Source organism: Dendrobates tinctorius, unplaced genomic scaffold, assembly GCF_039654945.1.
Source record: "Dendrobates tinctorius isolate UK_male_01 unplaced genomic scaffold, ASM3965494v1 ptg000188l, whole genome shotgun sequence".
Classification (NCBI taxonomy): domain Eukaryota; kingdom Metazoa; phylum Chordata; class Amphibia; order Anura; family Dendrobatidae; genus Dendrobates; species Dendrobates tinctorius.
The window spans coordinates 2,008,084-2,024,642 of NW_027361855.1; the positions used below are offsets into that span (position 1 = coordinate 2,008,084).

The window sequence follows — 16,559 nt, forward strand, 5'->3', positions numbered from 1 at the left end:
CAAATTGCAAGCTTTCAAGACTACTAGGGTCTCTTCATCAGGCATTGACTAATACAAAATCTAAAGAATCACACATTTATGCACAACACAGCACAGAAAAAATGCAATAGATAAGACAAGTGACGTGAAGCAGAACTATCATGGGGGAGCGATAGACAGTTATGGCTATAAATATTGGACCAGTTTATAGATAAGGAGTGAAAGTTTTATTTTCCTCTGATTGGGGTCTGGTAATTTTCATGAGGAAAACATCATTTTACCTCTATACAAGTCACTAGTGCGACCACACTTAGAATACTGTGTACAATTCTGGTCTCCGGTGTATAAGAAAGACGTAGCTGAACTGGAGCGGGTGCTGAGAAGAGCGACCAAGGTTATTAGAGAACTGGGGGGTCTGCAATACCAAGACAGGTTATTACACTTGGGGTTATTTAGTTTGGAAAAACGAAGGCTTAGGGGTGATCTTATTACAATGTATAAATATATGCGGGGACAGTACAAAGACCTTTCTAATGATCTTTTTACTCTTAGACCTGTGACGGGAACAAGGGGGCATCCTCTACGTCTGGAGGAAAGAAGGTTTAATCATAATCACAGATGCAGATTCTTTACTGTAAGAGCAGTGAGACTATGGAACTCTCTGCAGTATGATGTTGTAATGAGTGATTCACTAAAATTTAAGAAGGGCCTGGATGCCTTGCTTGAAAAGTATAATCAAGAAGTATCGTTTCTCCTGGCGGAGATTGACATGCTAAGCATGCCGAGATGAGACTTAGGCCTGTTTCACACTTCCGTTTTTGTGTCCGCCAAACGGATCCGTTTCCGTTTTTTTTACGGAAACTGATGCAAACGGATCCGTTTTTAAAAAAACGGATCCGTTTTTTTGACGGATCCGCTGTAACCACTAATGGAAGTCTATGGGACAAAAAAAACGGATCCTGCAAAAAAATGGCGGATCCGTTTTTTTACGGAAACCAACGGATTTTGACGGATTTGAAAAGACGGAAGTGTGAAACAGGCCTTAAAGTCGCAATGCACCTCTGGGAAATCTGCAAATTCTCTTTAGAGAGGAAGAGGACTAGAACTCTAGTGCCACCTATTGGAAGTAGCAATCCTAAAAGTCAATGTCGACCCTTTAACGAGCCTTGTCACATGACTTGGGATAAAAGCCAAACCAGAATCTCAATTTGCAGACACGGTGTCTTCCTTCAACCTTTAAAAAACTGTTACTATGTTACCAAGTCATATTGGAAGACTTGTTAAAGGGTTGATTGTGACTTGTAGGATCGCTACTTCCAACAGGTGGGGCTATAGAGTTCAACTCCTCCTCTCTGAAGAGCAATTTGCATATTAAATTCCCTAGAGAAGCATTGCACGACGAACAAGCCTCCATACTTTGACATGCCAGGGATGGTATGTCACTCTGCACAAGGAGAATCGTTGCCCCATCGGAAAACTAGAAAATTGCTTGGAAATAAAGCCAACTGTCATAAACCTTTAAAGCCCAGGAAACAACTGAAAAAGATGCTTCCAGGGGTAAGAAAAACTGACCTTTCTTTAAAGGGGTATTCCCATCTCCAAGATCCTATGCCGTTATGTATTAGGTGTAATAATAATAATATAACAAATATCTCCAATTAGAAATGCAGTATAGTTCTTCATATTGACTAGCTTAGGTGTGCATGGTTACCACCACTCCTATAGTAACAAACAGCTCAGTGGTCGTAACCATGGATACTTAAAGGGAATCTGTCACCTATTTTTTCGAGTATCGGCTGCCGGCACCGCCATCAGGGGCTTATCTACAGCATTGAGTAATGCTGTAGATAAGCCCCCAATGTAACCTGAAAGAGAAGAAAAATTAGTTATACTCACCCAAAGGCAAAGGCAAATAAAATAATGGGACGCATTAAAAGAGGCATAGATGCTCATAAGGAGAACAGGAAAGATGTATATCTTTGTACATTGTAAGCCAGTAGATAGAAAAATAGAGAGTCCTCAGTGGTTGATGCCTTTTAATGGCTAACTGAAAAGATGGTAACAAATTGCAAGCTTTCAAGACTACTCGGGTCTCTTCATCAGGCATTGACTAATACAAAATCTAAAGAATCACACATTTATGCACAACACAGCACAGAAAAAATGCAATAGATAAGACAAGTGACGTGAAGCAGAACTATCATGGGGGAGCGATAGACAGTTATGGCTATAAATATTGGACCAGTTTATAGATAAGGAGTGAAAGTTTTATTTTCCTCTGATTGGGGTCTGGTAATTTGAGAGTTTTATTTTCTACCATTTTCTACCAAAGTTTTATTTTCTACCATGAGTAAGACCCTCTAGGTCGAAACACTGTGGTTGGAGACCACCAGAGACCCCATCTGCCTGTATGTCCTTATCCACACTTTTTTCCGTTCGATTTTAAGAATTTACAATAAATGATGTATTTTTAACTGAAGTCCAGCGCTGGAGATTCCATCCTTTATACTCACCCAGGGGTGGTCCGGGTCCAGTTTTGGTCCGATGGGTGTCGCCGTCCGGTTCGGCGCCTCCCATCTTCTAACGGTGACGTCCTCTTCTTTGCTTCCCGTCATGGCTCCTGCGCAGGCGCGCCGCTCTGCCCTGTTGAGGGCAGAGCACAGTCCTGCAGCGCGCAGGCACCGGACCTCTCCCAAGCGACATAGTGAATCTGAAGAACTATACTAAATTTCTAATTGGAGGTATTTGCTAATATTATTACACCTACTACATAGTGTGATAGGATCTTGAATATGGGAATACCACTTTAAGCGTTAAACTTGGAGGGTTCGCCCACTTGAAAGATGTCACATGCACATAGCTTTAGCAGCCTCTGTGATAGATTCTGTAAAAAAAAAAAAAGCTAAAGTAGACCAACCTGCTGCACTCTTACTTTGTGCACACTGGTTTCCATCGTGTGATGAATCGGTCAGCGTTGAATTCCATTTCTTTACTACTATGCAAAAGGCTTTAATATAAATCACTGCTACTGCTGTCTTTATGTAAGTTGTCCCTAGCTGGGAGGGTTCATACGTAATGATTAGAAAGTCTCTAATACATGAAGGACTGGCTACATTGCTTCCACAGCTCTTTGCTTTCCCAAAGTTTGGAATCTCTCCTGCCTGGTTAGCTTGTGGCATGAACTTAATCTCTGCATGAATATACATAGGAGTAGGCTCTTTACAGGCACCTATTCGTGGCATGGTTTATTCTCTTTTATCCCCTTACTGCTATTGGATCGGATAGTACGTCCAATGGCAGTACCCCCGCTTGGATGTGGGCTCCGGCGGTGAGCCTGCATCAAAGCCGGGACATGTCAGCTGTTTTGAACAGCTGACGTGCCCGCAATAGGCGCGGGTGGAATCGCGATCCACCCACGCCTATTAACTAGTTAGATGCTGCTTTCAAACTCTGGCAGCGGCATGTAACGCGCGCTTCTGGCTATTGAACCAGAAATACGTGCACTGCTGACACGGCCTTCCCCCCCCGTCACGTGATCTGGAGTCTTCGTCGACATAACGGCCCCTTGAGACCTCTGTTTGTTGATGCCAGATTGCTATGAGCGCCACCCTGTTGACGGCGCTCATAGCAATGCAGTAATTCTGCTACATAGAGGCAATCTGGGCATCACCTCTATCTAGCAGAGCCGGTCAAGCCTCCCATGGAGGCTATTGAAGCATGCCAAAAGTGAAAGGTAAAATAGTATTAAAAATATTTTAAAAAAAAGTATAAAAGTTAAAATGGCCCCCCTTTCGCCCCATTCATAATAAAACAAAAAAAATCTAACATGCACATATTTGGTATCGCTGCTTTCAGAATTGTCCAATACAAAAAAAAGTATTAACCTGATTGCTAAACGGCGTAGCTGTAAAAAAAAAAAAAAAAAAAATCGCCAGAATTACGTTTTTTTTTTTTTTTTTTTTTTGGTCGCTGCAACATCACAGTAAAATGCAATAACGGGCGATTAACAGAACGTATCTGCACAAAAATGGTATCATTAAAAACTTCAGCTTGGTGCACAAAAAATAAGCCCTCACCCAACCCGAGATCATGAAAAATGGAGACGTTATGAGTCTCGGAAAATTGCGCACATTTTTTTTAGCAAATTTTGAAACTTTTTCACCACTTAGATAAAAAAGAACCTAGACATGTTTGGTGTCTATGAACTCATAATGACCTGGAGAATCATAATGGCAGGTCAGTTTTAGCATTTAGGGAACCTAGCAAAAAGCCAACAAAAAACAAGTGTGGGATTGCACTTTTTTTGCAATTTCACCGCACTTGGAATTTTTTTTCCTGTTTTCTAGTACACTACATGGTAAAACCAAAGGTGTCGTTCAAAAGTACAACTCGTCCCGCAAAAAACAAGCACTCACATGGCCATATTGATGGAAAAATAAAAAAGTTATGGCTCTGGAAAGAAGGGGAACGAAAAAACCTCTGTTAATGAAGGAGTTAATATAGATTAAATTAATGTCACTTTCGTTATATTAAGTAGGACACTTCCATCTACATCTCTAAAATGAAAATGACACGTGCAGAAGCTTCAACCTGTGTGTTTGCTGGTTCATTGTATAGCAAGTCCCTTTATAAACTATCCAGGTTTCTTCTTTTTTTTTTTTTTTTTTTTTTTTTTTTTTTATTACATTTTCTGTGTTTGCAATCCAGCAAACCTTCAATATTTCAGTGTCCCTATATAATAAAGTTTTATCTGACCATTTACAGTACTCCACGCCATATGCCTTTAAGTTGAGGCATTATTTTATGCGGACTATTCTTTGCCCAGAAGACGTATATCCTTGAGACGTTCTTGCAATAAAGTTGTACTGAATTGTTCTTTTTAAACAGGTCTCTCCTGGACAGCTTACAAAGAAGTACAGTTCATGTTCTACAATATTCTTAGATGACAGCACAGTCAGCCAGCCTAATCTCAGAAGCACAATAAAGTGGTGAGTGATTGAAAGTAGATCTGCAATGTAATCTTGATTTCACGCCTTAAGTTGACTTCAGAGAAAAGTAAAAATAAATGACTTATTGAAGTTGAATGATGCCAAAAGGTTTTTAGAAGGTCATAATACAAGCACAGTTTAGCTTTTGCATAACTGCAAAAGGTCCATTCTTCTTACTGCCTAAAAGGTGTGTATGTATAGAGATCTATGCATCTGTGTGTGTATATAGATAGATTTGTTTGTGTGTATAAATAGATCTGTGTGTGTATATAGATAGATCTATCTATACACCCACACACATACATAGGTAGATCAATGTACAGTATGTGTATATAGATAGATCTATGTGTTTGTATATAGACAGATCTGTGTGTGTGTGTATATAGATTGATCTGTGTGTTTGTATAGCTAGATCTATGTACTGTATGTGTGTATGTATATATATGTGTATGTATATATATATGTGTATGTATGTGTGTATGTGTGTGTATATATATATATATATATATATATATATCTGTGTGTATGTATGTAGATAGATAGCTAGATAGATAGATCTATGTGTGTTTGTGTATATAGATAGATCTATGTGTGCTTGTGTATATAGATAGATCTATGTGTGCTTGTGTATATAGGTAGATCTGTGTGTGCTTGTGTATATAGATAGAAATAATGGGTTAAATTTGCGCAAAGTATCCCGTATATTTAAACGGAAAGAGATAACACCAATATAGAATATGGGGGAATGCAGACCAAAATACACCAAGCTGTATGCAATTTAAAAGAGTAGATAAAAGTCCATGTATCAAATTACCTTTATATAGGCTCATAACCGCAGTGAGATGATAGTTCCAGCTGTAGTGAAGGTCCTTTACACAAGTAGGTCTTCTTACTTTTGCAGGATTTGCTGTCCCAATATAGATATAACTTCCTTGCCAGGAAATGGTTAAAAGAAAAAGAAGAGCGTGCTATAAATTCTTGGGACACTGTACCAGCAGGTGACAGATGTCCCTCCTGGATTGTACAGCGCTGCCGCGTCAAGGCAGTATAAGCACAGCGTCCTGGATAAAGCCAGCAAGGCACAGAGCAGCTGCAGGATCTAGCGTTGCGTCACGGTCACGTGACTGGCTACGGGGCGCACAGAGGACCACAATCCAACGTGTTTCGGAATGCACTGATTCCTTCATCAGGGATGGTCCAGTAAACGATATAGGTGCTTATATACAGTGCCTTGCGAAAGTGTTCAGCCCCCTGGAACTTTTCAAAATTTTCCCACATTTCATATTTCAAACATAAAGATACCAAATGTAATTTTTTGGTGAAGAATCAACAACAAGTGGGACACAATTGTAAAGTTGAACGAAATTTATTGGTGGTTTTAAATTTTTGTTGAAATTCAAAAACTGAAAAGTGGGGTGTGCAATATTATTTGGCCCCTTTAACTTAATACTTTGTTGCACCACCTTTTGCTGCAATTACAGCTGCAAGTCGCTTGGGGTATGTTTCTATCATTTTTGTACATAGAGAGGCTGAAATTCTTGCCCATTCTTCCTTGGCAAACAGCTCGAGCTCAGTGTGGTTTGATGGAGAGAGTTTGTGAACAGCAGTTTTCTCCTTTGTCTCATTGGGGGACACAGGTACTGTGGGTGTATGCTACCGCTGCCTGAAGGCTGACACTAAGTGAACAAAAAGAGGTTAGCTCCTCCTCCGCCGCATACACCCTCGCCCCGGTTGCGGGCGGAAACCAGTTTTAATGCTTAGTCTGTTCAAGGCACACACGTCTGATTTTTTCCAGACTTTTTTTCCTTTTCTTTTTCTATGAAGATGACAGGGTCGACGGACCCTCTTGAAAGGGTCCGATCTCCCCAATCCAACAACGGGCGAGCACGTGTGAGTATCGCCTCCACGTACCCTCTACCGCACCATGGGCCGTTTTCCCCAATTTTTTTTTTTTTTTATGAAGATAAGACAGGGGCAATGGACCCTATTGAAAGGGTCCGATTTCCCCAAACCTTCAATGGGCAAGCACGTGCGAGTATCCCTCCACGTATCCTCTCCCGCGACGTGGGACATGATGCCAGACTTAGCCCTGACCGCCCCCAGGTATTGAAACCATGGGCTGTACAGAGACACAAGACAGTCCGAGCGGCCCCCACTGTTCCACCATCGCTAGACGGCGTGCTGCAAGGCGACGGACTTTCCCTCTCCTCATCCCTGGAAGGAGGACCGGAGCTAGGCTGCCTGCACTGTCCTGGATATCGCCCCTCCCCTGCCTGATCGGCGAAGTCGTCATGGATGGGATAGCTGGGAGGACCCTGTGGCAGCGTCCAGAGGGCTGGAGCCCTTAGCTTCATGCGGTCGAGGAGCAGCAGCGCACAAAGGTCCATATTCGGCCTCCCCCCCCCCCCCCCCCCCCCCTCTGGCGGCATGCCGGACGCTGGGTCCCGACGCTGTCCCCTTCCTTGGTATACGGCGGCCTGCCCGCCCACCCGCCACCCCTCCATGGGCGGACGTTAAAAATCCAGCCCTCGGCTTTGGCCGGTGTTAGGCCACGGGCAGAAGTCCCGCCCTCCCTGCGCAATGTCACTTCCGGCGACCCGCCCTCCGTGGCCTGGGCGGGCACCGAATAAATTGAGCCCCCCGGCTTCACTCCAGGCTAGGCCGCAACCGGGAAAGGACGGCTGCCTCCGTCGGCCCATCTACGGCTGAAGTGCACGCATCACGGAGAGGAGCAGTGCGCGGCAAGGACACGTGGGGGACACAGGACCGGGGTAAGTGCGACCCCCGACTTTAGAGGCCACACTACGTATAATCGAGGAATACCCTCCCCCCCCCCCCCCCCCCCAGAAGGGCAGTACTGATGCCTGGCAGACACACTATGGCCGGGAAGGTGAAGACGCACACGTTCCTATACGCTGCATGCATCTCCTGTCAGACCGCGTTTCCCCGGGCGCAGAGCAACAAATTATACGAAGCCTGCTACTCCGAACGTGCCCAGGAGCCCTCCTCTGAGACCGAGCCCAGTGTTCCAAATCCCCCGGAATGGGCCCTATCACTGTCGCAGTCTATGCCATCGCTTACAAAGGCGATCGAGTCCCTTCACGCCCCAGATTGGGGCAGGGATAGTGGCTCGCCTATCTGGGAGGGGTCATCCACCTCACAAGAGCCTCCAGCCTGCAGGTGCCGCTCTCACTCCAGGCAGGCGCAAGGGAAACGAACCCACATGCCGTCTTCCGGCCCATCCGGTGCCTCGGCATCCGTGAGTTCAGCGTCTCGCTCTCCTTCACCAGTAGTCGAGAGCGGGCAGAGTTCAGATTATGACTCCGACGAACCCCTGGACCTAGATACCCCGAGGGGTCGAGAAACAGTTGACAGCCTCATCGAAGCTGTCAATCAAACTTTGGGGATTGAGGATGATTCCACCATAAGGTATCTTTTAAGCGGGCTAAGCGACCGCATAGAGCACTTTGCACTCACCCAGAATTTGAGGACATAGTGCAACGTCACAGAGAACGGCCGGATAGGCGTTTTTCGGGCCAGAAGATGCTCGAGGCAAGATATCCGTTTTTCCTGGACCTCTGTACGAAATGGGCGGAATCCCCAGCGGTGGATCCACCAGTGTCACACTTGGCCTCTAAAACCCTGTTATCAGTACCTAGTGGTTCTTCTATCAAGGATCCCACTGATCGGCTCATAGAGAGCTTGGCTCGCTCAGTATTTGAAGCATCAGGATCAGCGCTCTTTCCCTCGTTTCTGGCGACGTGGGTAGCCAAGGCCATGATGTCATGGTCAGAATCATTGAACAAAGTCTTGCAAGATAGGGACCTGCCTACGGAGGTATCAGAGATTGCTAGTCAGATCGCTATGGCTGGTGATTACTTAATGCTTCCTTGGATGCGGCCAATTGCGCAGTGCTTGCGGCCGCAAACGCAATTTCCATTAGGAGGGCCCTATGGTTGAGGACATGGCGGGCCGATTCAACTTCCAAGAAGTCCTTGACTTCCCTGCCTTATCAAGGTGGCCGCCTATTCGGGGAAAGGTTAGACCAGCTTATCTCCGATGCTACAGGGGGAAAGAGCAGTTTCCTCCCGCAACAAAGGGTCAAGCCGCCGTTTCGCCACCAGGCTCAGGCACGGCTTTTCGCAATCCCGGGTGGACAGCAGCGGCCAGTTCCGTCGCTCCAACCAAGATAGGGATCGGCAGGTCTCATATAGAGCCAACCTGTTGGGGAAGATGCGTGCTCGCCAGCTCAGGTTGAGGGGAACCAGGTCCTAGAAATCCTCAGCTAAATGACTCGGAGCGCTTTTTAGGCGACATCAGCAGAGTAGGCGGCTGCCTGCTCTGGTTTCACCACGTCTGTCACGGTAGCACACGACTCATGGGTGACGGAACTGGTGTCCTCGGGGTACAATATAGTTTGACATGTACCCCCCAAAACGGTTCTCTCTTTCCTGTCTTCCCAAAGGGGAGGCCCAGGCAAGGGCGTTGATAGGAGCCATCGAGTCACTCAAGCACAACGGAGTCATTATTCCTGTGCCAGAGCACGAGAAGGCTCAGGACTTTTATTCCAATCTGTTCGTGGTCCCCAAAAAGGACGGGACAGTCAGGCCTGTTTTGGACCTGAAGCTCCTGAACAAGTTCATCAGGATCAAACATTTCCAAATGGAATCTCTCCGTTCAGTTATAGCGGCCATGGGGCTAGGAGAATACTTGGCCTCCATCGACATCCAGGATGCCTACATGCAAATCCCCATTTTTCCTCCGCATCAGAGGTTTCTACGTTTCGCCATCAATGGCCGACATTTCCACTTTGCAGCACTGTCCTTCGGGCTAGCCACCGCCCCCAGAGTGTTCACAAAGGTTATGGCAGTCGTCATGGCCATCTTACACTCTCGGGGCATAGTCGTCTTGCCATACTTAAACGACCTCTTGGTGAAGGGCCCCTCATTTCGGGCATGCGAGGAGAGTGTCAGCATCACGCTAGATACCCTCTCCCGCTTAGGGTGGTTGGTCAACAGGAATAATTCATTCTTTGTCTCATCCCAGAGGATTTCCTTTTTAGGGATGATCTTTGACACCTCCCAAGGGTTGGTAATTCTCCCTCAAGACAAAGCCCTAGCACTCCGGCAAGGAGTCTGGAAGCTTCTCCTACCAGTCCCTCACACCATTTGGTTTGGGATGAGGGTACTAGGGAAAATGGTGGCAGCAATGGAAGCGATTCCATTTGCCCAATTTCATCTGTGCCCCCTGCAGCACGCCCTTTTGTCATCCTGGGACAAGAACCCGTTCACGCTCTATCATCGGTGCCGGTTGTCCTCTCAGGTCAGTCACTAGAGTGGTGTACAGTCAGTTCCTCCCTTCTTCAGGGGAAACCCTTTTCCCCCAGACCAGTGGTTAGTGGTCACAACCGACACCAGCCTCTTCGGCTGGGGACCAGTTTTTCACCACCCCACGACCCAGGGGCAGTGGTCGCAACAGGAGGCACGCCTCCCGATCATCTTGTTGGAAATACGAGCAGTCCGGCTGGCGCTGCAACATTTTCAGCACCTTCTAGCAGGACGCCCTGTACGGATTCAATCGGACAATGCCACGGTGGTGGCTTACGTAAATCATCAAGGGGGCGCCCGCAACAGGGCAACCATGCGCGAGGTGGGACACGTGCTTCACTGGGCCAATAGGAAACATTCGGTGATATCGGCGGTCCACATCCCGGGCGTGGAAAACTGGGCTGCGGACTTCCTCAGCTGGCAGGGTGTCGTGGCCGTGGAATGGTCTCTGCATGCCAAAGTCTTCCAGCAGATTTGCCAACGGTGGGGAACACCGGATGTGGATCTCATGGCCTCCGGGGTGAACGCCAAGGTACCCGTGTTCGTCGCTTGGTCTCGGGACCCGCGGGCGATTGCTGTGGATGCGTTGGTTCTGCCATGGAACCAGTTTCGCCTTCCATACTTGTTCCCCCCCCGCTGCCACTACATCAAGAAGATCAAAACGGAAGGGGTTCCAGCGATTCTGCTAGCCCCAGGCTGGCCCCGTCGAGCATGGTACGCAGATCTAGTGCAGCTGCTTGCCGACATTCCTTGGCGTCTCCTAGAGCGCCCGGATCTACTATCCCAGGGCCCGATCTTCCACCCGAACTCGGGGGCCCTGTATTTGACGGCATGGCCGTTGAATCTTGGATTCTGACCCAGGCGGGGTTTGGGCACGAGGTGGTCGCTAAAATGGTTAGCGCCCGGAAGCCTACCTCGGCGAGAATTTACCATCGCACCAGGAAGGTCGTCTTTTCTTGTCGAGATCACAGGTTTTCTCCACTGACATTCTCTATCCACAACATCTTGGCCTTTCTCCAGTCGGGCCTAGACTCGGGGTTGGCCCCGAGCTCCCTTAGGAGACAGATATCGGCGTTGTCCATCCTTTTCCAGCAAAAAATTGCTACCAATATGCAGGTGAGGACATTCATCCAGGGAGTCTCCCACGTGGTACCTCCCTATAGGGCACCCCTGGATGCCTGGCACCTTAACCTGGTCCTGAGTGTGCTGCAGGAAGCTCCTTTCAAACCTCTTCAAGATATTTCCTTGTAGCCATAACTTCCATTAGGCGAGTCTCGGAGTTGGTGGCCCTATTCTGCCGAGCACCTTTTCTCACCTTCTACAGGGATAAGGTGGTGCTTAGACCAGTCCCCCCTTTCTGCCGAAGGTCGTTTCCTCGTTTTATATTAATGAGGATATTGTCTTGCCCTCGTTTTGTCCAGTGCCAGTACACAGTGTGGAAAAGGCTCTTCACACATTGGACCTGGTGAGGGCACTCAGGAGGTGCGTGTCCCGGACAGCACCCTTCCGCCAGACAGACACGCTGTTCGTGCTCTCCGAGAGGCGCAGGAAGGGACTCGCAGCCTCAAAATCGACCATAGCCAGGTGGATCCGTCTAACTATTCAGAAGCCTACCGCATCAGGGGTGCGCCGGTTCCAGCAGGGATCAGAGCACACTCGGGCGCTTCGGCACCAGGCTTCGACGGAACACGTGTGCAAGGTGGCAACCTGGTCCAGCCTGCACACATTTACTAAACATTATAATATCCATACTCAGGCTTCGGCAGATGCGAGCCTGGGTAGAAGGATTCTCAAGGCATAGGTGGGGCACCTTTAGACATGAGGTGCATGTAACTTGGATTGGTGAGTCAACTTCCTACCAAGGGACTGCTTTAGGACGTCCCACAGTACCTGTGTCCCCCAATGAGACGAAGGAGAAACATGGATTTTTGTGAAAACTCACCGTAACATCCTTTTCTCCAACACGCTCATTGGGGGACACAGCACCCACCCTGATAGCCAGTTGGCTTTTGTTTATTTAATGTGCATTTTTATTGATGTTACGGTGCTTCCTTTCCAGATATATTGTTATCTGCATTAAGGCTGATTTTTTGCAACTGCTGTTGCACTAAACTGGTTTCCGCCCGCAACCGGGGCGAGGGTGTATGCGGAGGAGCTAACCTCTTTTTGTTCACTTAGTGTCAGCCTCCAGGCGGCGGTAGCATACACCAACAGTACCTGTGTCCCCCAATGAGCATCTCGGAGAAAAGGATTTTATGGTGAGTTATCACAAAAATCCATGTTTCAGCTCTTTCCACAGATTCTCGATTGGATTCAGGTCTGGACTTTGACTTGGCCCTTCTAACACCTGGATACCTTTATTTGTGAACCATTCCATTGTAAATTTTGCTTTATGTTTGGGATCATTGTCTTGTTGGAAGACAAATCTCCGTCCCAGTCTCAGGTCTTTTGCAGACTCCAGCAGGTTTTCTTCAAGAATGGTCCTGTATTTGGCTCCATCCATCTTACCATCAATTTTAACCATCTTCCCTGTCCCTGCTGAAGAAAAGCTGGCCCAAACCATGATCCTGCCACCACCATGTTTGACAGTGGGGATGGTGTGTTCAGGGTGATAAGCTGTGTTGCATTTACACCAAACATATCGTTTGGCGTTGTTGCCAAAAAGTTTGATTTTGGTTTCATCTGACCAGAGCACCTTCTTCCACATGTTTGGTGTGTCTCCCAGGTGGCTTGTTGTAAACTTGAAACTACACTTTTTATGGATATCTTTGAGAAATGGCTTTCTTCTTGCCACTCTTCCACAAAGGCCAAATTTGTGCAGTGTATGACTGATTGTTGTCCTATAGAAAGACTGTCCCACCTCAGCTGTAGATCTCTGCAGTTCATCCAGAGTGATCATGGGCCTCTTGGCTGCATCTCTGATCATTTTTCTCCTTATTTGAGATGAAAGTTTAGAGGGATGGCCGGGTCTTGGTAGATTTGCAGTGGTATGAAATTCCTTCCATTTCAATATTATTGCTTGCACTGTGCTCCTTGGAATGTTTAAAGTTTTGGAAATCATTTTGTATCCAAATCCGGCTTTAAAATTCTCCACAACAGTATCACGGACCTGCCTGGTGTGTTCCTTCGTCTTCATGATGCTCTCTGTTCTTCAAACAGAACCCTGAGACGATCACAGAGCAGGTGCGATTATACGGAGACTTGATTACACACAGGTGGATTATATTTATCATCATTAGTCATTTAGGACAACATTGGATCATTCAGAGATCCACAATGAACTTCTGGAGTGAGTTTCCTGCACTGAAAGTAAAGGGGCCTAATAATATTGCACGCCCCACTTTTCAGTTTTTGACTTTCCACAAAAATTTAAAATAACCAATAAATTTCGTTCAACTTCACAATTGTGTTCCACTTGTTAGGCTATGTGCACACATAGTTTTATGTGCTGCGGATTTGTCACCGCGGATTTGGGAAAATCTGCAGGTAAAGCCGCAGGTCAAAAGACCTGCGGTTTACCTGCAGATTAGGCTGCGGTTTAGCCCTGCGGTTTCACACCTCTACAATGAAGAAGTTGTGAAACAGCAGCAGAATCCGCACAAAGAATTTACATGCTGCGGATTTGAACCCGCAACAAATCCGTGCGGAAAAATCCGCAGCATGTGCACTGTTTTTCAGTTTACCATTGAAAACAATGGTACTGTACAACGCACCTAAATCTGCTGCGGACCCGCAGCTCCTGAAACGCTGCAAATCCGCAGCAGAATCTGCACCGTGTGCACATAGCCTTATTGATTCTTCACCAAAAATTTACATTTGGTATCTTTATTTGAAGCATAATATGTGGGAAAAGGTTGAAAAGTTCCAGGGGACCGAATACTTTCACTGTACTGCACTGTATCCTGCGGAACCTATAATACAGCATTATGTACTAAAAGCAAACAATTCACTTTCACTATTCAGACCATTGGGTATTAAAGTATCACATTAAAAAATCCACCTACTTTCTTCTCTAGATATTTGGTGGATATAATTCCCTTTCCTCCAACTTTGTTTTTTTTTTTTTTAACTATTTTAATCCCAGTTACTTGAACATCCTTCGGTGAGCCCTCATGATGTGTTAGAAAATGATTGGCTAAAACGTGAATTTATTCCTAATATTGCGCAGATGCTTTCCTATTCGGACGCTCATTGGACGTATAGTTTGCCCTATGTAGAATTTACCACAGGGGCATTTTTACAGTAATATTACCCCTTGGGTAGCGCAACTAATAAAATCCTTAATTTTGACTTCTGTCAAATGATTGGTAACAGTCAGTTGTTTTTTAGTGCACAATTTTTTTATACGGTACACACTTCCCACATGGCTAAAAAAACAGAAAAAACTTGTTGCTGATAGGTAGCAGATAAAATTAGGAGTTTAGAGATGGTGGGGGCTATCATATTCCCCAAATTGTTTGCCTTCCTGTATATAAATCTGGGACATTCTGATAATGTTTCCCCAATAGCTCTGTCTTCATTCAGAATGCCCCAGTGTCTACAGACAATTTTCTTGAGAATGTTACTGTTGGCATTATATTGAGTTATAATGGGAACTTCATCAATTAATGAATAATTACGATTTTAATTTTTGTACTGGAGTAATTGTTTTCGTGGTAATTTTTCCACTAGCTCCCTTGTTTGGGTGATCTGCCTGTTTGGCAGCTCACTAGCGACCATTTAGCGATGCACCAGCGATCCTGACCGGGTCGTATCGTTGTCGGGATCGCTGGTGCATCGCTAAATGTAACGGGACCTTTAGTCTTAGTTACTTCCACTGCAACAGGTCTGTCTTATCCAATTACTACACACACGAATTGTAACACGGAAGGTCTAATTTATTTAATATAATGTGTGACCTGCAAATTACCATATGTGGGATGTACAATAGGCCATTTTAAAAATAGATTTAGAAAACATTTTTCAGAAGCCACACGCTCCACTGCCCATAATATTTCAGCGGTATCTTACCACTGCAAAATGGTTCATGCAGGCAGTACTAGCACTATTGTGGCTACGGGTATTGAAAAGGTTAAGCCCACGAGAGGAGGTGATTATAGACGCAGAGTCCTCAACCATGAATTCTTCTGGATTTTCAAATTAAGTACAAGAGTGCCCTTTGGTTTAAATAAACAACAAGATGTTATTTTGCAATATGATTGAATAATGAATAAAAAAAAAAAATTCCCTTTTTTTTTTTTTTTAAGCAGAAGTTCATTAATCCACACTTGAAAAAGCCTTTTTTTTTTTTTTTTTTTGTTTTTCCTTTTTCCTTATGTGCGCTTTCCAAAGTTGTCATAATATGATTCTAATGAATGCATTTCATTATAAGCTATACAGGGATTGGACAAAATAATGGAAACCTCACCAAAAGTTAGTTTAATATGGTGTAGGTCCACCTTTTGCGGCGATTACAGCCTCAATTATCCGAAGTATGGATTCATACATGGTGTGAATTGTTTCCAAAGGAATTGTAGCCCATTCTCCAGTTCTTTGAACGACGATGGCGGCGGAAATCGACGTCTAACTTGAATCTCTAAAATCGGACATAATGCTCAATAATGTTGAGGTCTGGGGATTGTGGGGGCCAGATGAGATGCTCAACTTCATTAGAATGTTCCTCGTGCCATGCTTTAACGATTCTAGCTGTATTAATTGGTGCATTATCATCCTGAAAGATGGCGTTCCCCTCCGGGAACAGTGCTTGAACCATAGGATGCACTTGGTCGCCCAAAATGCCTAAATAATCGCAGCTGTTAATTCTTCCATGAAGGGATATCATTGGCCCTGCGGATCTCCACGAAATAGCACCCCAGATCATCACAGAACCTCCGCCATGTTTTACGGTTGGGAGAAGGCAGTCTGTATGGAATGCTTCTTTCGGCTGTCTCCAAACGTACACTCGTCCGGAGGTCGGAAATAGGGTAAACAATGATTCGTCTGACAATATCATGTTTCCACTGCTCGAAGGACCTATTCTGGAGGTTTCTACACCACTCTAAATGCTTGGAAACATTTGTCATTGAGAGCAGCGGTTTTCGAATTGCAGCTCTTCCGTGGAAACCTGATTTGTGCATCTCTCGACGAACATTTTTTGTGGAAACTGGGTTCTGTAGGTGTTCATTGAGCTCGGCAGTAATTTTCTGAGCCGTGGTCTTGTGATCCTCTCTCACAATTCGCTTTAGAGTCCGACGGTCTCTCTCAGTCAACTTCAACTTTCGGCCGG

At 45.7% G+C, this 16,559-nt stretch overlaps 1 protein-coding gene across 2 annotated transcripts in view; it reads left to right on the top strand.

The window, feature by feature from the left end:
* Positions 1-16,559, top strand: part of CCNYL1 (cyclin Y like 1) — a 231,039-nt gene that overhangs the window by 62,908 nt on the left and 151,572 nt on the right. For both annotated transcript variants that reach the window (XM_073552247.1, XM_073552246.1), the window contains exon 4: positions 4,867-4,967. In XM_073552247.1, the coding sequence (XP_073408348.1) occupies positions 4,867-4,967 (101 nt within the window). The remainder of the gene's footprint in view (positions 1-4,866; positions 4,968-16,559) is intronic.